Source organism: Aplidium turbinatum, chromosome 9 (genome assembly GCF_918807975.1).
Source record: "Aplidium turbinatum chromosome 9, kaAplTurb1.1, whole genome shotgun sequence".
Lineage (NCBI taxonomy): Eukaryota > Metazoa > Chordata > Ascidiacea > Aplousobranchia > Polyclinidae > Aplidium > Aplidium turbinatum.
The window spans coordinates 19314000-19339021 of NC_137480.1; the positions used below are offsets into that span (position 1 = coordinate 19314000).

General features: G+C 38.7%; 1 protein-coding gene across 1 annotated transcript; it reads right to left on the reverse strand.

The window, feature by feature from the left end:
• Positions 1–2981: 2981 nt before the first annotated feature.
• On the reverse strand, positions 2982–9560 carry LOC145777534 (ubiquitin-conjugating enzyme E2 J1-like). Its single transcript, XM_082588937.1, has 2 exons — positions 7463–9560; positions 2982–3313 (listed from the first exon to the last, which is right to left on the reverse strand). Exon 1 carries the CDS (start codon positions 9504–9506, stop codon positions 8604–8606), a length of 903 nt encoding a protein of 300 aa, XP_082445063.1. The 5' UTR covers positions 9507–9560; the 3' UTR covers positions 2982–3313; positions 7463–8603.
• Positions 9561–25022: the final 15462 nt, after the last annotated feature.

Below are 25022 nucleotides of genomic sequence, written 5' to 3' on the forward strand. Positions count from 1 at the left end.
ATAAAACCGTTCAGGTCTACGTCATGGAATTTTTCTTAAAAATGAGCCAAAATTGCACCATCGTTCGTAAGACTTGTGTCAAACCTGTTTAAACATGAAATATTGCACCATCACCTTTGAACACCTGTTTGAATTGCGTGACAATGTCTTTCACTATTACGTCACAGTACTGCGTACGTGAGTTTGAGATATTGATATCTATTCTGGTCATTCGTGAAATGGTTGCTTGAGAGTTAGTCGCACATTTAACTGTTTGCTTAGTGCTTGCTAGCTGGACAAAAATTCCGTCTTTATCTAATTAGTTTGTATCGTAGTGACAAGTTTTAGTGCTGTACGGTGTTGCATCCCAATTTCGACAGCCAGGTGGCTAATTTTACAGAAATACAATTTTGAATAGACGTTTCAGAAGAATGTTTCTCTTTCGGTCATTACATACAGACGAACGGATTCGGGAATCTTATGTTACAATTTTCCCACGAAGAGATTATGTTTTACCGCTGTGAACAAACGTGTCGACGCATACACACAAAATGGCATTGGTACTATTGCTAACACTTTACTTGTGCCTAAAATTGTTGATGTGTATGCTGATTTATGAAAACGTCAAAATCGCTAGAAGTCTTATTTTGATCGTCATACAAAACCCTTACCTACTTTGCAGAAAGTAGATAAAGTACGTTATAAAACACGTAATTATTGGAACAATGCTGTTGTTTCGAATGTATGCAATGAGCCTCGATCTTACATTGTTCGTAATGAACGTGGACCTCTTCGACGTAATCGTAGACATCTATTGCGAAAGCCCGCTGATCCGTACTGTCATAGTGATTTCAATTTTGATCCTGATGGAAACTGTATCGCAAATAATCATGACTTGAATCAAAATGTGCCTGATGTTCAAAATGAATCAAGTACTTCTCGACTTGAAAATAGGACAACCCGATCTGGCAGACAAGTTGTTACCCCACAAAGATATCGTGATTGATTTATTCACTGACTTATGACTTACATGCATTTGTGTTACGGTTTATATTTCACGAGTGTATTTTTATGCTGTGTAAATAATGTTGGCCTATTTGAAGAAGGAAGATGTAACAGATTGAACGATTAGGCCTATAGCGCCACCTACCATCTGTTTATATGTGCGGTTACCATCTCTATGACAAAATATACATTCTCACGAGTTACTGATGTATGCGCAAGACGCTAGTTTGATGAAGCTATAATTCAGTATAAGAATCAATATATCTTGAGAGATCAAGACGTTACAGCACCTAGCAAACAAAATGAGTTTACGCTAGTGTATGCGCTGACACTGCCAACTTTTTTTTACAAGTTACGTTGACGCATATGGTTTTTCGAACGTTTGCGCTGACGGCGTCAATATTTTTTGTATGCGCGTACATCACTGGTGTTAGTGAAAGCTTCAAGCTTTTGGCGCAGTTGTTAGTTTTGTGCAGCCTACTTCTCTTGTGGGATGGCGCAACGGATAAGGCGTTTGCTTTCCAATTATGCAAACCTGGTTCGACTCCCGGCATCAGCTGGTTGTTGAAAAACACCGCTCACCTCTACCCAGGGTGTAATAAATTGGGTGGGCGTACTGTAGTTGCTGCAGTAAAGGCGGCCGAGAGAAAGGAACTGGCCACCATACTCTCCTTAGTGCCGAAGGCTTAGTATAATGAGAACCTTATCTTCTCATTCCCCAAAGCTCAGTATCTGAGTATGGGACCTTTATTCTCTTGTATGTTTTTTAAAATGTAATTTTTTTATTTAATAATAGCCCATGCTTGCAGCTTCTCCTTTCGTAATTTCATGACAAGGGAAGTTTTAGCCTAATGGAACGTTCAAATATTACGTAACGCCTTCGAGGGGGAGGGGGGGGCTTTATGCAAAACGTTACGTTAGCGTCACATCGGGGGGGAGGAGTTCAAGCAAAACGTTACGTAACGCCTTCGACCACAGAATGGTAGTTTTTTGTGCTGAATTTGTAGTGAAACAGCGTTACATGGGGAAGGGGGGGATTGAAAAAAAGCGTTACGTTGGCGTTACATGGGGGGTCAAAAATTCGGAAAAAAAGCGTTACGTAATATTTGAACGTTCCCTAAGTTAGAATAAAACAGATTGTGGCTTGCGTTCGAAGACGGAGTCAACATTTCTGAAATATTTGGAACAGGAATGGAGTTTGTGGTCACAAGCGTCGGAGTCCAAAAAATCCGACTCCGTACACCTCTGTTGCACAGTGGCATTTGTCGAGCATAGGCCTATATAGTAATTTATTTTACACCAGTTGGCTACAAAATAGCCTCAATAAAAAGTATTTGTGTATTGTGATTGGCAATTTTCAGCAAAATTAAGTAGCCCAGTTGTTTTGGTCTATACTCGGTAAAAGATAGAATTCTTTGCTTGAAAGTTTGGTTGTTAACCGAGCTTATTGGATGTCATACTTTACGCCTCATCCAGAGAATAGAATTTTGTTAAAGCAGGAGAGTTTCTCCAACAACAAATCATTGTGAATAACTGTCCAGATCATGAGATTTCGAAAATTACTTTTGATGATAGAGTGGAAGATCTGCGCGTCTTGGATGAAGATACCAAGTACAGTACTAGCTGCTCTCTAGTGGCTTAATTCCAGTGTAGTTTGGGAAGCATATTTGTAATCTGCTGGTCGCTGTACCAGATGAAGTTTCTAATCAGAAGTAAGATTTAAATCAGCTGATTACAGTCATGCATTAACTGACGTTTCGCCGTCGCTCTGCCCCAGAGGCTCATACGACGAAGAAGATTGGTGAAGACAATTATTCTTTTTTAATCTAAGCTTTGGCCTGATGGTTAAGGATTTAGCGTAATGCTTCATCTTTGCGTAATCACGCAAGTGTTTCACGCAAGCCACTTCGTGTTCTGCTAAAGACACAGCACATGCTCTTGAGCGGTGTCGAGCCGGCCACTTCTGTGGCTCAGACCATTCGGTGATGCAGCTAAATATTGATCGGCGAAGTTCAACTTTTCTCGAAATGTAAACCGTAAACAAATTTTTCTAATGTGTTTCTGAAAATGTCTTATCATTTTCACCCAGTTCAATGCTGACACGGCAAACGAAAGAGTAAATAGACAAAGTAAGCCTACGATATTGTGGTAAATATAGAGCAATAAAACAATGAAGAAGTAAACATACACAACAATACAAATTAAAGCAGCTCAAAATATTTGGCTGAAAGTTGAAATACAATGTAACCCAGTTTCTCTTGTACTGTATATACATGTATTGCACCAATGTTCAAACATTTACCTCTAGCACTTTGCAAGATGGGGTCTGCTACTATTCGGCTAGTCCGATTGGGCTGATCCGATTCGGCTAGTCCGATTCGGCTATTACCCTTTTCGGCTACAGCCCGATTCGGCTAGTCCGATTTGGCTGATCCGATTCGGCTAGTTCCCTATTGGGCTACAGTCTTTAGCGGTTAGTTCCCTATTCGGCAATTTTTTTGAAAATCCAACGATAATCCTTCTGTAATCCAACATCGTTTCTTTTGCATTCCGACAAAGAAAAACAAATTGAAATGAAATTTAGCGAAAAATGTTTGAACTATTAAATTTAACTGTTTGCTCACATAAAATGGACAACGACGTCTTCTGTTTATTTAGAGAATGTTGTAATATCGCTTCTTTTATAGTTGAAATCATCGAAGCTTTAGATGAGTGGGGTTTAGACCTAACCATTGAGATCTTAAAACTAAAAAACGAATTAAATTTATTTTTGAACTATCAATGTTTGCTCAGATAAAATTGACGTGTATCATGCATCGCCGTCTGCATGCAAACTTAGAATATATTAGAATCCTCAACTATTACAAAATTCTAAATCCAACGACGCCTTCTGTTTATTCGCAGTAGAGAATTTTGTATTTTATTCCACAATAGTTGATCTCGAAGCTTTAGATGAGTGGAGTCAAGACCTAACCACTGAGATCATAAATCATATTTATGACACCGGTTACATCCCCAGTGATATGGTACGTTCCATATTCATAACTTTACCAAAAAAAACCGGAGCAACAGAATGGTCACTCCACAGAACAATTAGCCTTGTGAATTACGTAACAAACAGCTCACTCCGAATCATGTTGATGAGATTGAGACCAAAACTACAATCGGAAATTTCAACAGCACAGTTTTTATTTGTTTCAGACAAAGGGACCACAAAAGGAATTTTTACATTAAAAATGATAACAGAGAAATGTATGTCCGGTTCTTCTGTTTATTTAGAGGATTTTGTATTTTAATTCGACAATATGGTATCTTTTGCATTCTTGCATTTTATCCAGTGTTTACCTTTGAGTGCTTTCCCAGACGGCAAAATCCGTCATTTTTACATTCATTCAACGTCTGCAGACGTTGAATCAATGTAAAAATGACGAGTTTTGATGTCTGGGTTCGTTCAAAATATGTGTTTTACATGAAAATAACAGTTTTCATGATTACCAATAGGGGTTAATGAGATGAAGTCTCAGCCAAAACGTGTCAACGAAAAAAAGACAGTTGCCAAATAGCGTTTGCCATAAAAGATGAAGTTAAAACCTAAGTGGCAGTTTAGAGTAAACCTGGGTTTCGGCGTTACATGACCTGAAATTCCTTTGGTTAGTTCCTTCGTTAGACTCTCAGTTGATGTTACTTGATCATGGCAGAGGAATCGATTAGTACGCAGCGCAAAGGTGAGGTTTTTCTACATGATGGCTACATGTTTCAACTAGCTCAATATAGTCCAGACGGGCTTAAGAAATACTGGCGTTGTTCCCGACGTGATGAGAAATGCAAGGCTCGCATCCACACTTGTGTGGCAACAAATCAGGTAATAATGTGTGTTATGATGACTATATTTTGATCATTTGAGAAAATGTGCCAAGAAATGTCAAGTACTTGAATTGTAATAATCGCAACCATTGTTCACCTGCATTGACGTTGGACCTGGGAATGCACCACGGACTGGCCTACCCTAATAATTACAACTGCTTTGATAGTGACGTTGTGCTAATACTTATTACTAGGGCCATTTTTTTTACCTAAAAAATTGAAAAATATGACTTTATTTTTTGAAATATATGATAATATATGACTTTGTTTTAAAGCATCAAATTTATGCTAATCTCTAATTAATAACTCGTATGTAAGTTTTTACATGTATTTTGAACAATAACACACTCGAACAACTAACAAAACACTTCTGTTTCGCTTGAAAATCATTACAAAAATGCAAATGTCTAATGCATCCACTGGCGCCGACTTACGGGGTGGCCAGCCACACCACCCCATAACCTCTATGGCATGATGGCAGCCACCCCGTTTAGGTTACATTACTTACTGCAAATAAATGTAATTTGAACGGACGTTTAAATCTTTTTTTGATTATTGGTTTTCGCTTCAAGTCAACGTAAAGCAAGAGGTGAACCAATACAGTATTGCGAAGAAAATGATTGTTTTTGTCACAAGCATGATACTCGCGTAACATCAAGCAAGCTACGTGAAGATTACGCAACACGTGGCTACGAGTTTTTTCCTTGTTGTTGTTGCGATCGTTTTATTTGTTACTTGTCATAAGTCATTGTTACATTTGTTAGGTTTACAATGGGATTTATTAATCAATAAAATACGATCTTTCCATTGCCTCCCTCAAAAATCTTTTTTGAAAAATTTTAAACTGCTCATAATATCGCTATAAATTATGCCAGCTATAAAATACTTGGAAATAAAATTATCTCGATGATTTATAGCTCCACCCCCTAAATGAATATCTATTTTCAAATTTCATTTAAAAAAAATGCAATTTTCGAAACTTTTTGAGTTTTTATTTAAAAAGTGCACCTAGTAAAGTAGCAGTTTTAACGTTCTGCAAATTTACACGTTTACATGATTCTATTCGAGGAAAGCTACACCCCCTGCCAATTTCCAATAATGAAAGCAACCTTTTTCAATTAGTCAAGATTTTGCATTTTGAATTATTTTCCGATTTCAATTGGAGTGTACTGTCATCTACTTCTTGCTTTAATTTCTGCTTTGTTATCTACTTCATGCAGTAATAATGTAATATTGCGTGTCAATGCGTGACAAATTGTGAGGCGGGAATTTATTGGTCTTACATAGGAGTTGCTTGTTACATCATAGAAAAAATTACGAAAAGTTGTCCTGTAAAAGTTTGAGGAGGGAATTTATTGGTCTGACATAAGTTAGGAGTTGCTTGTTACATCATAGAAAAAATTACAAAAAGTCGTCCAGTAAAAGTTTTCCCCGACATTCCAGTTTTATTCAGCTTAAAGATGCCACCGAAAAAGCGTTCAACTGTCGCAACTGTTTGATCTATTTGCAAGCAATGAAACAAGATCATTAATGCTTCCAAACGTGGTCTGCATTGTGAAAATATACTTATCGTTGCCTTCCACCACCTGCGAGGCGGAGCGATCGTTTAGTAGTGCACTCAGGCGCATAAAAACCTACTTGTGATCTACCATGACGCAACAGCGATAGAACCACATCCTAATTTTAAATGTTTATCAAGCTGAAGCTTAACGGTTACAACTTGACCAGTTGATTAACAGTTGGATTGACAGAGCTGCCGTTCGCAAAAATACTTTTGCCAAATGTTAAATGTCGGAGCGACAACGTAACAATAAAATTCACGACATACTTCCTGTGCTTTGTTGTAAAGTTGTTTTGTAAATAATCGAGCTACAAATCAGGTGTGAAAAGACAATTGCATCTACGAAACACGCTTAGCAAAAAACAAAAACATGCAGTTTGAAAGTTTTTAGGTTGCCATATTGTGCTATCCGCCACCCCGTGCAAAATTAAAAGTCGGCGCCTATGTCGGTGTCATAAATATGATTTATGATCTCAGTGGTTAGGTCTAAACCCCACTCATCTAAAGCTTCGAGATCAAAATACAAAATTCTCTACTGTAAATAAACAGAAGGCGTCGTTGGATTTAGAATTTTGTAATAGTTGAGGATTCTAATATATTCTAAGTTTGCATGCAGACGGCGACGCATGATACATGTCAATTTCATCTGAGCAAACATTAATAGTTCAAAAATAAATTTAATTCGTTTTTTAGTTTTAAGATCTCAATGGTTAGGTCAAAACCCCACTCATCTAAAGCTTCGATAATTTCAACTATAAAAGAAATTTAATAATTCAAACATTTTTCGCTAAATTTGTCGGAATGCAAAAGAAACGATGTTGGATTTTGTTGGATTACAGAAGGATTATCGTTGGATTTTCAAAAAAATGCCGAATAGGGAACTAACCGCTAAAGACTGTAGCCCAATAGGGAACTAGCCGAATCGGATCAGCCAAATCGGACTAGCCGAATCGGGCTGTAGCCGAAAAGGGTAATAGCCGAATCGGACTAGCCGAATCGGATCAGCCCAATCGGACTAGCCGAAACGGGCCATTCCGTGCAAGATGATCCTACAACCCAACACGACCCTTATAAGGAGTTTCAAGTTATAAGAGTTTTTTTTCTACTTTCAAGCCAAATTACTGCCACCATGCTGCTATGACCACTGCACCTCAGCAAATAAAACAAAAGGGATTTTAGCTCAATTACACAGGAAAAGCCGCTCTTTCACCACAATCATCGCATAGATTACCTATACATTTTAATCACATACATCAGTTTTATGCTATACAAAATTATTATAACATACTTACCATGCAATTGTGCTTCTACGCAGACGTAGCTTCGGGTTAATTTTATTAGATGATTGTAACTTTTGAAAATTTGGTTACGCTTAGTACATTACATATGTGACTACCTTCATGCGTAATATTTAGCAATACACAAAATTTCTGAATAATTGAATTCTGGACAATTTTGAGCACGCTCAAAAATAACGATTCAAGCAATGTGTAGTGAATTTAAATGGCACAATGCAGAAACCCTGCAGGGATACCTGTTTCCATTAAAAACCTGTTGATTTTCTTTAAGCATAAGATTCAAAAGCCCAACCCCAGGTAAGAGCACATAACGAAACTGTATAAAAAAGGATCGCTTTTGTATACAATCACTATAGTATACAGTACACTCATATATCACAAATAATGCCAGGCCAGGTTCGCATCTTTGCACTCATATTGCATACAATGCTAAATTTTATTAGCATAAACTTAATACATATACATCAAAATAGTGGGTTTCATGGCGACCTATACTATGGGTGCCTTAAACAGTGGGGAAACATTCAGTTTGTGTCATGGGGAGGGGGAATGGACCTGAAAAGGGGACGAGTAAAAAAGGGCAAACAAAAGCGACTGTAAAAAAGAGCAATTGCTGCACTTTGCAGACCTACAACACTACAACAGTCACTGTCAACTATGAAGGTAAAAAAGGCCAGGCGAAAGGTGCAGTGAGGAAACAATATCCCTAATGGAAGTGAGAATTTAATAATGAAAAAAGCATATCAATACAATGACTGGTTCTGGGTTGGAAGTGGAAAACATACACTCAAACATCAATACCACATTGCTCAATAACTATGAAGTCAAACCTTGATAACTGAAAGTAATGTTGCTGAGTACAATAAAGTAAACTAAAACATTACTTTTCGATAATGTTAAAATAATTCATTTAAATTAGAGGATATATCAAACATTCTTTCCAAACGACGCAAGAACAATGCAGCAATAGCTACAGCCAAAATAACAATCAACATTATTGAAGCACTTTCATTCTCTCTCCGTTGCACCATTGGTCGAGTTGGAGTATTTACAGGCACATGTCGCTCGGTTTGACTCATATCAGAATTAGACGTCCGTTGACGGACTCCTTCCGCTTCTGTGCGGTCACCTTCTGAATTGCTGCTTTGAGATGGAGTGGCCTCCTTGCTTTCTTCTTGGGAGCTTACAGATGTAGTGGATGAAGTTTTTTCAGTTGAAGCTGGTTTGGGCTTTGTAAACATAATCTGCTTAGCAAGTTCTCTTTCCTTCTTTTCTGCTTCAGTTTTTGCTGAATCAGAAGTAGCAGCAGAAGAATCATCTGGTAGAAGGTCACTGATCAATCCACAAGCAGAGCATGAAAAAGAACGAGACTTTTTGGCCAACTTTTTCCGTTCTTCGGGACTGTAATCGAGTGCACCAATTGCTCCTTCTCCCTTTGTTGGCATGAAGCCAATTATCGCCAAGATAGCTGTTCTAATACTCCAACTTGGTTGCCATGACTCTGGGTGATAACCTGAAATGCTGAGGCATATTTTCTTATTGAGCTCAAATCTTCCATTATGATTGAGTAACATGATGCTAGGAGGCTTCATTGGATATTCAGGTGGTAAAATTATTCTCCCATGATAAATTCCACCTGCAAAGTCAGAATCTTCTGGCCCTCGAAATGTAAAGTGCCATTCAAACAGATTGTCATCCAAAGGCTTTGCAGAATAATCACTTGTTGGTTCATGGAGTTCCTGAGCTTCTCTCATAAGTCGTTTAACTGCTGGGCTGCGTAGGTTATATGACCGCTCCATGATTGCAGATAACAGTGGTTCCAAAATAAGATGCTTAATAATATGCTTAAACAATTCTCTGAATGTTTTTTAATAAAATATATAAATAAAATGAAACACAATAATATTCAGTTAACTAAATTCCTTAAAAACAATTAATCAATAGAATTATCACACCTTTATTCAGCTTAACATTAATACATTAGGCCACTGAAAACAGTCACTTTATACAAAAAGGTTTGTATTCCACTGTTATGATATATATTCTTTTTAGATTGCAGATAGCCTACGTTGCAGGCTTTTTAAGTGTTTTTTTTTATTAATTAATTATCCCTTATCAGATATAATAAGGATGTAGTAAAGCTTTTTCTTTAAAGACTTGTGATATACATAATACATATCGGAGTCCTTGCTGCCAAATTACTATCAACGCACCGCGGCAGAAAGTTGCTTCATCAACATTACGTCAAAACAATACAATGTACTCAACCGAAACAACAAAAATCTACCACTGAAAGCTTATAAATCTTTATTGTTTTGACTTCATGCCTACTTGAACACAGTTGGAAACGTTACTGTAATTTAATTTCGCCCCGAATTTCTGTTGGTCTCCAGTGCTTTGACTTAATGTTTAATGTTGGAAGTTTTTACGTAATTTAATACAGAAAGTAACCGCTCACACATCTTTTGGCCAACCTTAAAAATATTGCGTATGTTAAATTTTTCCTGTCTTCAAGCGCACAGAAGTATATAACTTAGTCAATTTTATTTTGTATTTTATTGGCTCTGAGGATGCGCAATTGCGCATTGTCAAGGTGCACAAAATGTCAGTGTAACAATAAATCAGCCTGTTTGCCTTGCTTTTACTTTCATCAGATGAATGTTGCAACTAGTGCTAGAAATGATAATTGTTTCAATGAAGAACCAAACTTTTCAGTGTTCAGATAGAAAGGTACTCAGAAAACATTCTTTTTTATAACTAAAATAAATTAAAAATGTTGCGTGATCAAATTTGGATGAAGAGCATCTCAGTATATTAGCGATTTCTGTGCATTAAAAAAGGGTGTGCTTCATGCTCTAAATCACGGACTTAAAATATGTAATGTAACTACAAAAACTTGCAATGGCAATTGATACCAGAAAATAGTGTTATAAAAAGATTAAAATCTTGCCAGCTATGTAGGCCGAGTGTCATGCTAAAACATCTCAGCATAAGACATTTCATAATAAGTAGTGCTTTAAATTTAGACTTGGGCAGTAGCGCACTACTTTTGTAGTGCCACTATATTTCTTTTGCCAGTCACACTCTTGCTACTTTCCAGTGGCGTATTCTGGCTGATCTTCCTAGGCATGCAATGGAGGCATGGCAAGGCATGCAATAGGCATGGCATGCATGGCAATGATGGCATGAAATAGGCGTCACAATGCAATAGGCATGCATAGCCAATGTAGGGGGTCTGGGGCATGCTCCCCCAGGAAAATTTTGCAAATTTGCTTTGGGTTTTATAGCTTTTCTTGCAAGCTGAGCCTTACTCAGCTAATAATTGTTTGAGCTGTTTGGCAAAAAATGAGTTTTGGAACGCACCATGAATCCAATGTCTTAATTCTATATATATCTTTAACCTGCATTGCAGGAAAGACTTGAAGCGCTATATGCAGAGGTGTATGGCTTTCAGCATACACCCGACCCACTTTCTTGATGATATTTTTAATTACTGTGCTTAGGTTTCAAAGTTTTGCAGTAGGCTTCATCAAGCACAGTGGGTACTTTTTTCAACCATGGAAACTGTTTTTCCCACTCAGTATTATATTTTCACTGACTGTCATAAGCTGGCTTCCACTTCTTTGAAGATGCCATGTTAAACATTCAAAACCAGTTAGGCTAATGCTTTTGCAATGCAATACTGTACAATGAATACCAGTTCACACTATAACCTGACCAGCTGAAATAGGATTACATTACCGACCATTCCAAACGAAAGATCCCTGGTGCTCTGTGACATCGCCAATGCCGAAATCTGACTGAAAACTTTGATACAGTATATAAAGTTACAGTATCTACTTCTACAGTAGGGTCATTCCATGACAAATGAGTAAATGGGTTACACAATATGTTGTAGATTTTATTGAAATTTGGCATATATACTTCTAGATGTCAAAGAAATATGAATGCAAAAAAAATTTTTGAATTTTTTTTAAATATTAGTAGAGTTATGGTCATTAGAAAAATGGCCATTTTTGCTTGTTCCGCTTCAGTGATTTTGACCAATTTCTTATAATATTTCTAATTTCTTAACAGATGATCATACAAAATGGCTGAAAATTGCTAGACAGACATTTAAAGACTCAAGAAATCCAAAAATGTTGTCAGAGAACTGCTTGATGTGATTAAGTCACTGATTAATGTGATTATATACCAGTAGGTTTGAATTATTGAAGATGAAAGAGGTATTAGTATTGGAGGAAACAACATTAACCACATACGATATGCTGACGACACCGTTTTGATAGCCGAATCGGACGTAAAACTGCAGAACATATTAGATATTGTGTGTACGAAAAGCAAGATATTTGGCATGGAATTAAATAAAAAGAAAACAGAAACAATGGTCATAACAAAGAAAAAAGCAACCGAAACTCCTATTTGTAATTTATCAGTTAATGGAACAATTCTTAAACAGGTCCAAAAATTCAAATACCTCGGTACTATGGTGAATTGGGATGCAAGAGACGAAACAGAGCTCAACATAAGAACAGCCCAAGCAAAAGCAAGCTTCCAACAAATGAAACCAATTCTTTGCAATAAAAATATCTCTTTCAAAACAAGATCTAGAGTTTTAAAATGCTATATTTATCCTGTTTTTCATTACAACTCTGAAACCTGGAATATTTCAACAAAAATGGCAGAAAAGATTAATGCTTTTGAAATGTGGTGCTTCCGTAGAATGCAACGCATTTCATGGCTGGCAAAGAAAACAAATAAAGAAATTCTACACCAAGTGAACCAAACCAGAACTCTGTTAAAAAGTATGAAAACCAGACAATATAAATTTCTCGGCCATGTAGTAAGAAAGCAAAAACTGGAGCATCTCTCTTTAACTGGTAAAATTTTTGGAAAGCGGGCACCTGGCAGACAAAGACAAACACATCTGGAACAATTTAACGACAAGACAGAAACAATCATTCATGCAACATATAATAGGAACATTTGGTCTAATTATTCATCTGAGGCCGTCGATGCCTGGTTCAGGCAAGGCAATTGAAGAAGAAGAAGGTTTGAATTTGCTACAAAGACTTGCTCTTCTAAGCAGTTACTGTTTTTTTTCTCGTTTTGTTGCCACTTTTCAATTATGCGTCTTCAATAAAACCACAATAAAAACAAAGCTTTTTGACATTTTCTGAAATTAAAAAAGATTATTCTAGACATAGGCGCCGACTCCAGGGAGGCGGCGCCCCCCGTGAATTTAGTTTGGGGTGGCTGCCCTCCGCAAATTATTTAATAAAATCCTATATCAAATGTTTCTAAGTTCAGATTTGCGTTAGTTTGAACTTCATTGCGGATCGATCTCAATTAAAAGGTCTACTTGTTGCAACAAGAGCGCTGCTCCTAAGATAACAAAAGAAACCAAAGTACGGTAGCTGATAAACGCCAGCATGGTGCCGTTGTAGCATAGTAACAATGATTGAAAAACGTTTTTTTTGATTTATTCTGCTTTGTTTTTTCTTGGGAGTGTCAATAATGAAGTGCGGTTTGCTGTTTGCTCAGTTTAGTATACGCAAATTAAGGGCTAAAGTTCAAAGTGACCAGCATATAATTCGAAGTAGCCTACAGGCCTCGAAATTCGTTTTTGTTGACAGCGGACAAACGTGTCCGGTCTGGGGTCCACGTCTAGGGAGCAAGTCTTTTAGGCGCAGACAGTTAGGCGCCGGTCAAATAGACGCGCACACTGTGGCGTCTGGATATTTAGGTGCGGAGCACTGTGGCGCCCGTTTATTTAGGTGCTATTCCTAGTAAAGTCTGCAGATAGTATCAGCTTGGCAGGTAGGGCAATGCTTTTCACACAAAATGTTATATATATTGAACAAAAAAAATATGTCTTGGCTTCCGTGAGTGAAGCTGCTTATGCCGGCAATGCTTTTCCCACAAAATGTTATATTGAACAGAAAAATATATTGTATTTTAATGCGCGTGTTCGGCATTTATTTGTTGTTAGTCCAGGCTTGCGTCGGCGAACGTTTTATCAATAAATTATTCAAGTTTTCGAACATTACTGAGTTCACTTTTAGTTAAGTCAAATAATAACTACACTAAACATCAGTAAAAAATATACCGTAGCCTATATTCAAGCGGGTGGTAGGCTTGAGTGAAGAGTAACTTAGTTTTCTGTCAAAACCCTGACTAGGTTTAATAACGAGCAAAGTCGCACCATTATGCTTGCAGCTTGTAACCAGGGTTTACATGCCCTATAGAAGTGTATTCATGTAGTAGAGCGTTGTCTCATACGTACTCGCAACACGACCAATCCATCCGAGTAGAAGTAATTGCGAAAGATAACAGATTAAGTAAAGGTCCATCTGGCTGCAATCTGTGTTCAGGATAAATAGCAAATGTCCTGTGGAGATGAGCTAAAATCAAGAGTAGTAGAGCGTTGTCTCGCACCTCATATCCACACGCGCATTAACAAAACAACATATTTTTCTGTTCAATATAACATTTTGTGTGAAAAGCATTGCCCTACCTGCCAAGCTGATACAATCTGCAGACTTTACTAGGAATAGCACCTAAATGAACGGGCGCCACAGTGCTCCGCACCTAAATATACAGACGCCACAGTGTGCGCGCCTATTTGACCGGCGCCTAACTGTCTGCGCCTAAAAGACGTGGACCCCACGTCTATTAGGTGCAGACAGTTAGGCGCTGGTCAAGTAGGCGCACACACCGTGGCGTCTGGATATTTAGGTGCGGAGCACTGTAGCGCCCGTTTATTTGCTTGCCAGATGTTTCGTCCCTGAGATATTTCGTCCCGACGTTTTGACCCTAGGCTTGCGAGATGTTTCGTCCCTGAGATCTTTTGTCCCGACATTTCGGCCCTACCAGACATCGGCTATTTTGGTGGAAAGCGCAAGATTGAGAGTTTCAAAACACCGCGACCGAAAACAAGTTTTATTCGAAGTCGGCAAGGACCGAAACATCTTGGGCAGTGACTCGCAGTAGCGCACCCAGAAAAAAATTTAGGAGGGAGCTAATTTAGAAATGTTGGCCGAGTGATTTGCGACAATAGTGACAGTAGGCCAATGCCCATCCCTTTGATTAATATTTAAAGGCACTCACAGGCCACAGCCCACAACCCACCGGTTGCCGATACATCAGGATTCGTTCTCTCAATCAGATTACAAGTTGGCCTAGCCCTAGTGAACCCCATGGTATTAGAACCATCAGCACTCTCTTCCCTACGTCCACTCTCGCAATCTTCTATAGATCTCGACTTTTTCGTCATGTATGACATTCACCATGTATGACATAATAGAATTAGCTTTCCGTTTGCCAACACAAATAAGTGCGAAAACAACAACTAGCGCAAAAGCAGTTTGAAACAAAACACTAATTTTGTGAACAGTAAATGTGATGTGGACATTTTTCCTACTTACAAAACATTCAAAATTAGTTCGTATTTTCAATTAAAGTCCCAGACGCTTTCGTCTTTCTGCTCAAATATCGTATAAAATTTTACATGTCCGTGTGATTCAGCATTGACGTACGGTACATCGGTATGTCCACCCAGGGGCGCCGGAAGCGGGGGGGATGCTCCCCCCACTTTCAAGTTACTTCAAGTTGTCTGTACATGGAGGGGCAGTGGTGCCCTTTTAAGGTCATGTAAGCTACTGCACATTTTGCAATATAACAATTTCTGCTATCGCTTTTAGCCTAATTATAATCTTTCATTATTACCTTAAAATAATATTCACGCCACAAAATTTTGTAACTCAGTAGGTTACATCATTATGACATAGCATGACGCCCTTCTTGGTATACCGGACACTTATAGGTTATCATTACTCAATTGTGAGCTGATAGATGAGCATTATCGCTATAGCTTATCTTAAAACTTTTAAAAAAATTGGTATTTCAGTAAACAAAAGTGCCCTTTTTTCATAATCCTGCCACTCCCACCAGTCAAAAATCGTTCCGCGCCCCTGTGTCCACCAGACATTTGACTGCGGGGAAGGGTCGCTGGTCCTCACACCCGTTGGTCGACGTTGCCTTACATGCGAGAGTGGGAGCTCCGGATGTTGGGGGTGCTCAGCGAAGGCAAGTCGACCCTTGTGTTCTGTGCCACATGACCACGAGCGTACTGGAGCATCTGAATTTTAGAGACTTAAAGAAAAGTGCCACCCAAGACCATATCATATAGTGTTCTTTTTGCCCAGATCAAAAATTGTTCCGGCGCCCCTGCTGATATCCGCTACTTTACTAATGCAATTGTCGGCCTACATAATGTTTGTTGTTGGCCTAGAAATCGAATCAAAACAAGACACTATGTGGCCAATTATCTACGAATGACAGCTGTTCAACAAATACTTTAATGCAAACATCCTGTCAGGAAGAATAAAAAAGTATGCCAGAATAAAGCTTATAGCCTACCAAGTTAAATCGCACTTCTGCTGTCACAACTGCAAGCTCCTGTCGTCTCGATAATCTGTCTACAATATCGTTTTTGTTGTACGAATTAACGTATCTCAATGTGGGTCGCTGAGGCAAATTAGTAGTAGCCTACGTCTATCCCTCAGCTCATCCACCCGTCTATGAAGCTACATTCAAAAACATGTTTTTCTTCAAGTAATCCTCCCCATTATAATCTGGCCTAGGCCTACTTGTTCCTCGACTGCTTAGAAAATAAGAGGCGAGAGTTTAAAAGCCCATCTTGATTAATAACTCAGACTCATAACTTAGCTTGTAAATGGCTTGTCACACAAGAAAACTAAACATGCACATGATCGAATAGATATATTAGCCTATGTTTTGTATTTATTCATTTTCAAAACTTACGTTTAACTTATTTGTTCTGAGTGACCTCATAAAGAAATCTACGTCCATGTAGCCTAGTAATTTTGGGCGTTCGAATTCTTGTTTTGATGATGGGAAAAAAATTGTAAAATAAGTATATATTTTGAAATACCGTAACAATTGTCTTTTTTTCCTAAACACACCATTGGCATATTTATTCTATACAAAGTCGTTTTGAAAAAATTACACAGTAGGTTATCGCGGTACCTACAAATGATTGCACTATCCAGCTTCTCCGCGGGGAGCGATCGTCGCTGCTTGATTGTTCTGGCCAACTTCAGGATCAATGGAAAGACGAATAGACATGATGTACTATGTAGCCTACTGTGGCTGTTTTAGCCTACTTTTTCAAACAATGTTCTATAGGCCACAGTACGTTTGTGAATACCGGTAACCAAAAAAACGACATGCGTTTCTTTTTCTAGTCTAAACCAATGAATATAATATGACATGATAATTAGGCTATAGCTTTTTTAATCACAATTGTATTCAGATAGGGCTACTATTAGTTCGTTTCCACTGACAGAATAGCCTACTATTAGTTCGTTTCCACATCTGACAGTTGAAATTAAAGGTCATGTCTTCATCTACCTCTGACGAATATAATCAAATGCTGTTATGTTGAATCCTGCAGTGGCTGTATTGTAGGCATATAAGGCAATAAGATTTTCTTCATCGTGTGTCACACGGCCGTAGCCCAAAGGTTGTTAAATTGAAAACTTAAGAGATGTTTCGGCCTCTTGCCGACTTCGAATTAAACTTTTTTCGCCCGCGCAATTAAACTTTTTTTTGCCCGCGGTGTTTGCCAGCTCAAGAGATGTTTCGGCCCCTTGCCGACTTCGAATAAAACTTTTTTTCGCCCGCGGAATTAAACTTTTTTTCCGCGCGGTGTTTGCCAGCTCAAGAGATGTTTCGGCCCCTTGCCGACTTCAAATAAAACTTTTTTTCGGTCGCGGTGTTTTGCCGCTGTTAATCTCGCACTTTCCACCAAGCTAGCCGATGTCTTGTAGAGCCGAAACGTCGGGACGAAAGATCTCAGGGACGAAACATCTGGCACCCGTTTATTTAGGTGCTATTCCTAGTAAAGTCTTCAGATTGTATCAGCTCAGCTTTGGCAAAACCCAGTCGGGGTTTTAATGGAAAACTAAGTTACTCTTCACTCAAATCTACCACCCGCTTGAATATAGGCTACGATATGTTTTTTACTGATGTTTAGTCTAGTTATTATTTGACTTATATAACTAAAAGTGAATTCAGTCATGTTCGGAAACTTGAATAATTTATTGATAAAGCTTTCGCCAATGCAAACCTGGACTAACAACAAATAAATGCCGAATTCGCCCATTAAAAAAACAATATATTTTTCTGTTCAATACAGTAGAATTCGCCTATAACGGCTTTGTTTATAACGTCAATTCCCCTATTACGTCACATTTCGCTCGGTCCCGGCATAATTCCTATCTTTTATGTACATTGTAGTTCGGCTACAACAGCATCGCCTATAACGTCAATTCGCATGTAACAGCACGCCTTTATTGATCCCCAGACGTCTTTTGTTTGTTTATAACGTCATTTTAAGCCATCACCTTCACCACGAACGGTCAGTCTTTTAATCCAGTTAGCGCTGCTGCTTGCAAAATGTCTTCCCTTTATTTTACTATGTCGTTCGCAGCAGGGACTTTAATTAACTGAATTAACTTTTTCCCCGCGTGAAAAACTATCACGTGTAAAAAGCAGCGCTACAGCTGACCTTTAACCAACTCAAAGCAACAGTTGTACGCTACGTGCAGTAATGTATAAACTAATGAACTGAATTAACTTTTTTTTTCCCGCGTGAAAAACTATCACGTGTACAAAGCAGCAGCTTTACAACTGACCTACAACTCAAAGCAACAGTTGTACGTGCAGTACTGTATAAACTAGAAGCTGCAGTGTTACACAGTAGCCTACAGTTGTCGAAAGAGATCTCTGAAGCAAAATGTCAAACAAACGAAGACATTTCCCTCTTTGGAAAAAATATGAAATTGTTAGCCGATTCAACAGCGGTAAGGCTACAAGCGTATCAGAGCTTGCAAAAGAATATGAAATTCCGAGGTCATCATTGCAAACAATCTCTTTCTTTAACACCTCTTTCTTTAATCAAAAGACAGTTTTGGAAATAGTTTGCGGTAGTTCGTCTATAACGTCAATTCGGCTATAACGTCAGTTTTTGCAAATCCCCTAGAGGTGCCGTTATAGGCGAATTCTACTGTATATAATTTTGTTTGAAAAGCATTGCCGGTTTAAGCAGCTTCACTCACCGAAGCCATGACATATTTTTCTGTTTAATACAACATTTTGTGTGAAAAGCATTGCCGGATTAAAAGCAGTTGCACTCACTGAAACCATGACTAACAACAAATAAATGCACGAGCATTAACAAAACAACATATTTTTCTGTTCAATATAACATTTTGTGAAAAGCATTGCCCTACCTGCCAAGCTTATACAATCTGCAGACTTTACTACGAATAGCACCTAAATGAACGAGCGCCACAGTGCTCCGCACCTAAACATCCAGACGCCACAGTGTGCGCGCCTATTTGACCGGCGCCTAACTGTCTGCGCCTAAAAGACTTGCTCCCCCGGTCTGAGCAGCTATCTCAGCGGACAAATTAAGTCTCACGTCTGACACACTAGTTTTAGCCGTCGATCGTCATACTTAATCACTTTATCTTGATAATAATTCTTCGCCATTTCAGAACTATAACTACGGTTTTAGCTAAGGCTTTTTAAAAATTCAGTAAAGTCACTCTGAAAGGCTTTCATCAGACCAACAACTTGCGCTTGAAGAGTCAAAGCGCCGTGTAGCTGGTCAATACGTCACATAACTTATTAACTTCCATCGAACAAAATCGTGTGGCTTATTGCGTCACAATGCTCTGGGCAGGAATCGAAAAATTTTTACACCAACGCTACTACTTTCTGCTGTGCAAAGTTTCACAGTTTTTTTTCTTTAAGTTTAAATTTGCGTGTCATGTGAGCGAAGTGAATTTTCCTTGGGTCTTCTCTTTCTTACTGTAATACCAAAACTTAACAAATTTTGTTGCATCTTGCTGTAATAGCCTACTCGTATAATCTAATTTAGTAACCAACCAATTCTTGGGCTGGTGTTCGCGAGTGAATGAGTTTGATACTACTCCACAACGCTTTTTTTTAACTAAATTTTGATCCTAAGTGAACTCAATCGTTAGGCTGCTGCATTTTTGTGGTCAATTTTTAATTCGAGTAGCTTTTTTATGTCTTTTCAAATATAAGTAATAAAGTTAGAGTATTTTTAGTTTGCTAGAATTTGAGAATTTCTCTGGGTAATTTTCCGTTTGTCATAAGAGGATATGACCGTGTTTGTCGAACGACGCATTACCGTACATTTCTGCTCTCAACAAGTTAATTTGGTGGCTGTAAAAAGTTATATACAATATTTCTTTAAAAAAATGGTTTCATCAATGTCAAGTTTGTCAATGTCAGCGGCGCGTGCGATGTTTCTCGAGCTGGTATCCCCAAGGGTATGAGTTCGATACTGCCCAGAAGCGCTTTATTTTAAACTAAAATTGCCTGCTAAAAAACACTGCCTTGATGAAACCATTTTTTTTAAAACTTGAGAACTATTAACTAACTTGGACTGTAGGCTACTCAAATTAAAAATTGACCACAAAAATGCGCTTCGGGTCAAAATTTAGATAAAAAAAAAATGAAAAAAAGAATGCTTCCGGATGGTATCGAACTCATCCCCTCTAGATTGGCAGCCGGAGACGTATCGCACGCGCCACGGACTGAGTTGAAGAATACGTGTTGAATTTACAACTTATATCGGCGCTTCTCGTCTTTTGCTTTGAAAGAGAAAAAGAAAAAAGTGCTTATGCAGTGACGTCATGACCGGTCAAATAATGTTTCAGATTCAAAGACCGGAGCCGGTCAAATAGCCACTGCCAATTAAAAATTGACCACAAAAATGCAGCAGCCTAACGATTGAGTTCACTTAGGATCAAAATTTAGTTTAAAAAAAAAAGCGATGTGGGGTAGTATCAAACTCATTCACTCGCGAACACCAGACCGAGAAAGATCGCACGCGCCACTGACTCAGTTGAATAAAACTGTCGAATTTAGAACTTATGTAGACATTTTTTCTTCTCCTTTCATCTTTTGCTTTGAAAGAGAAAAAGAAAAAAGAATACGGTATGTCATGACCGGTTAAATAGTGTTTCAGATTAAGAGACCGGAGCCGATCAAATAGCCACTGCCTACCAGAGATGTACGTATACGCCGCAAATTCTACGCCGCATACATGCGGCGTAGAATTTTTGTTTACGCTAATGCTTGCAGCCACATTTTTTTGGATAGTTTGCGCTTGAGGATACGCCGTAAAGTTTTCGCGGTTTTTTTAGCGCATACGGTAGCGTCAACGCATACTTTTTAATGTATTTTTTTCGATACAACACGCCAATACCTTCCAGCGCTGCCGTTGAAAGAATGTTTCCAATGGGCAAAGACATATTGCAACCACAACGCAGCAAAATGTCAGATGAACACCTTCAGATGCTTGTGTTTCTTCGTGGAAATTCAAAATAAAACTTGTTTGTTTCAAGTGGTTTATACCGTGTGAATGTTTGGCACCTAGCAAACAAATTTAGTTTACACTAGTGTATGTGCTGACGCCGCCAACTTTTTTACAAGTTGCGTTGACGCATACGGCGCATGGTTTTTCGAACGTTTGCGTTTACGCTGACGGTGTCAATATTTTTTGTATGCGCGTACATCACTGCTGCCTACCAATAATGTGTTAAAAACATTTGAAAAACTTTTTTGCTTGTGTATATACGGTATTTATGTTATTTGAATAGTCAGCTCAGCTAGTTCAAGCTATGAATGAATGAATTTAAATATATATTTCTATTTTAACGCAAATAAAAAATATGTTGAAACCATTGACGTTACTCAGTTTTTTATGTCTTTGGTAGCCTACAATCACTGTCAAAGTTCTACAGTATTTTTCAAAAAGAGTTAAATTAATCTGGTTTCATTATATTAACAATTCCTTAGCTCAAGCTTCATATAATATTTTTCTTTGCTGCCATTTGTCTTTCTATTAGAACGCTTCTACCCTTTTCTCGACCTTTGCTATGTTGACGTGTATTGTTTTGATATGATGGTCAGAAATAAAAACAACTGAACTGAACTGAACTAGTATAGACTAGAAAAGGACACGTCAACTCCCTGAAACGGTACCTCTAAATACCCATTGTCAGGCATTGTCAGGCATTGTCGGGCATTGTCAGGCATTGTCAGTTATTGTCGGGCATTGTCGGCTTTTCGGGGGGTTGTGGAGCATTTCTAGGGGTTGTCGAGCATTTTCAAGGGTTGTCAGGCATTGTAGAGTAGCTACTTTCAGGCATTGTTGGGAATTTCCAGGCATTGTCTAAGATTTCCAGGCATTGTCGCTCATTATCAGTGGTTGACGGGTTTGTTAGGCATTGTCGAACATTTTCAGGCATTGTCGAACATTTTCAGGTGTTGTCGAGCATTTTCAGGGGTTGTCAGGCATTGTAGAGTAGCTACTTTCAGGCATTGTTTGGAATTTCCAAGCATTGTCTATAGGATTTCCAGGCATTGTCGCTCATTATCAGTGGTTGACGGGTTTGTTAGGCATTGTCGAACATTTTCAGGCATTGTCGAACATTTTCAGGTGTTGTCGAGCATTTTCAGGGGTTGTCAGGCATTGTAGAGTAGCTACTTTCAAGCATTGTTGGGAATTTCCAAGCATTGTTTAGGATTTCCAGGCATTGTCGATCATTATTAGTGGTTGACGGGTTTGTTCGGCATTATAGAACATTTTCAGGCATTGTCGAACATATTCAGGGGTTGTGGAGCATTTTCAGGGGTTGTCAGGCATTGTAGAGTAGATACTTTTAGGCATTGTTGTGAATTTCCAGGCATTGTCTAGGATTTCCAGGCATTGTCTAGGATTTCCGGGCATTGTCTAGGATTTCCAGGCATTGTCGATCATTATCAGTGGTTGACGGGTTTGTTAGGCATTATAGAACATTTTCAGGCATTGTCGAACATATTCAGGGGTTGTTGAGCATTTGCAGGGGTTGTCAGGCATTGTAGAATAGCTACTTTCAAGCATTGTTGGGAATTTCCAAGAATTGTCTAGGATTTCCAGGCATTGTCGATCATTATCAGTGGTTGACGGGTTTGTTAGTCATTATATAACATTTTCAGGCATTGTCGAACATATTCAGGGGTTGTGGAGCATTTTCAGGGGTTGTCAGGCATTGTAGAGTAGATACTTTTAGGCATTGTTGGGAATTTCCAAGCATTGTCTAGGATTTTCAGGCATTGTCGATCATTATTAGTGGTTGACGGGTTTGTTAGGCATTATAGAACATTTTCAGGCATTGTCGAACATTTTCAGGCATTGTCGAGCATTTTCAGGGGTTGTCAGGCATTGTAGAGTAGCTACTTTCAGGCATTGTTTGGAATTTCCAGGCATTATCTAGGATTTCCAGGCATTGTCGATCATTATTAGTGGTTGACGGGTTTGTTAGGCATTATAGAACATTTTCAGGCATTGTCGAGCATTTTCAGGTGTTGTCGAGCATTTTCAGGGGTTGTCAGGCATTGTAGAGTAGCTACTTTCAGGCATTGTTTGGAATTTCCAAGCATTGTCTAGGATTTCCAGGCATTGTCGATCATTATTAGTGGTTGCGGTTTGTTAGACATTATAGAACATTTTCAGGCATTGTCGAACATTTTCAGGTATTGTCGAGCATTTTCAGGGGTTGTCAGGCATTGTAGAGTAGCTACTTTTACGCATTGTTGGGAATTTCCAGGCATTGTCTAGGATTTCCAGGCATTGTCGATCATTATCAGTGTTTGACGTGTTTGTTAGGCATTGTAGAACATTTTCAGGCATTGTCGGACATTTTCAGGCATTGTCGAGCATTTTCAGGGGTTGTCAGGCATTGTAGAGTAGCTACTTTCAGGCATTGTTTGGAATTTCCAAGCATTGTCTAGGATTTCCAGGCATTGTCTAGGATTTCCAGGCATTGTCGATCATTATTAGTGGTTGACGGGTTTGTAAGGCAATATAGAACATTTTCAGGCATTGTCGAACATTTTCAGGCATTGTCGAGCATTTTCAGGGGTTGTCAGGCATTGTAGAGTAGCTACTTTCAGGCATTGTTATGAATTTCCAGGCATTGTCTAAGATTTCCAGGCATTGTCGATCATTATCAGTGGTTGACGGGTTTGTTAGGCAGTATAGAACATTTTCAGGCATTGTCGAGCATTTTCAGGTGTTGTCGAGCATTTTCAGGGGTTGTCAGGCATTGTAGAGTAGCTACTTTCAGGCATTGTTTGGAATTTCCAGGCATTGTCTAGGATTTCCAGGCATTGTCGATCATTATTAGTGGTTGACGGGTTTGTTAGGCATTATAGAACATTTTCAGGCATTGTCGAACATTTTCAGGTGTTGTCGAGCATTTTCAGGGGTTATCAGGCATTGTAGAGTAGCTACTTTCAGGCATTGTTGGGAATTTCCAAGCATTGTCTAGGATTTCCAGGCATTGTCTAGGATTTCCATCCATTGTCGATCATTATCAGTGTTTGACGGGTTTGTGAGGCATTATAGAACATTTCCAGGCATTTTCGAACATTTTCAGGGGTTGTCGAGCGTTTTCAGGGGTTGTCAAGCATTGTAGAGTAGCTACTTTCAGGCATTGTTTTGAATATCCAGGTATTGTCTAGGATTTCCAGGCATTGTCGATCATTATCAGTGGTTGACAGGCTTGTGAGGCATTATCGAATATTTTCAGGCATTGTCGAACATATTCAGGGGTTGTTGAGTATTTTCAGGGGTTGTCAGGCATTGTAGAGTAGCTACATTCAGGTGTGGCGATCCCCGCATCAAACCCTTCATATAAAATTCCCGCACAGGCAATGTTGGGAATTTCCAGGCATTGTCCAGGATTTCCAGGCATTGTCGATCATTATCAGTGATTGACAGGTTTGTTAGGCATTATATAACATTTTCAGGCATTGTCGAACATATTCAGAGGTTGTCTAGCATTTGCAGGGGTTGTCAGGCATTGTAGATCGAGTAGCTACTTTCAGGCATTGTCGATAATTTCCAAGCATTGTCTAGGATTTCCAGGCAGTGTCCATCATTATCAGTGATTGACAGGCTTGTTAGGCGTTGTCGAACATTTTCAGGGATTGTCGAACATATTCAGGGGTTGTCGAGCATTTTCAGTGGTTGTGGAGCATTTGCAGGAGTTGTCAGGCATTGTAGAGTAGCTACTTTCAGGCATTGTTGGGAATTTCCAAGCATTGTCTAGGATTTCCAGGCATTGTCGAACATATTCAGTGGTTGATAGGTTTGTTAGGCATTGTCGAAAGTTTTCTTGGGTTGTCGATCATTACCAGGTTTA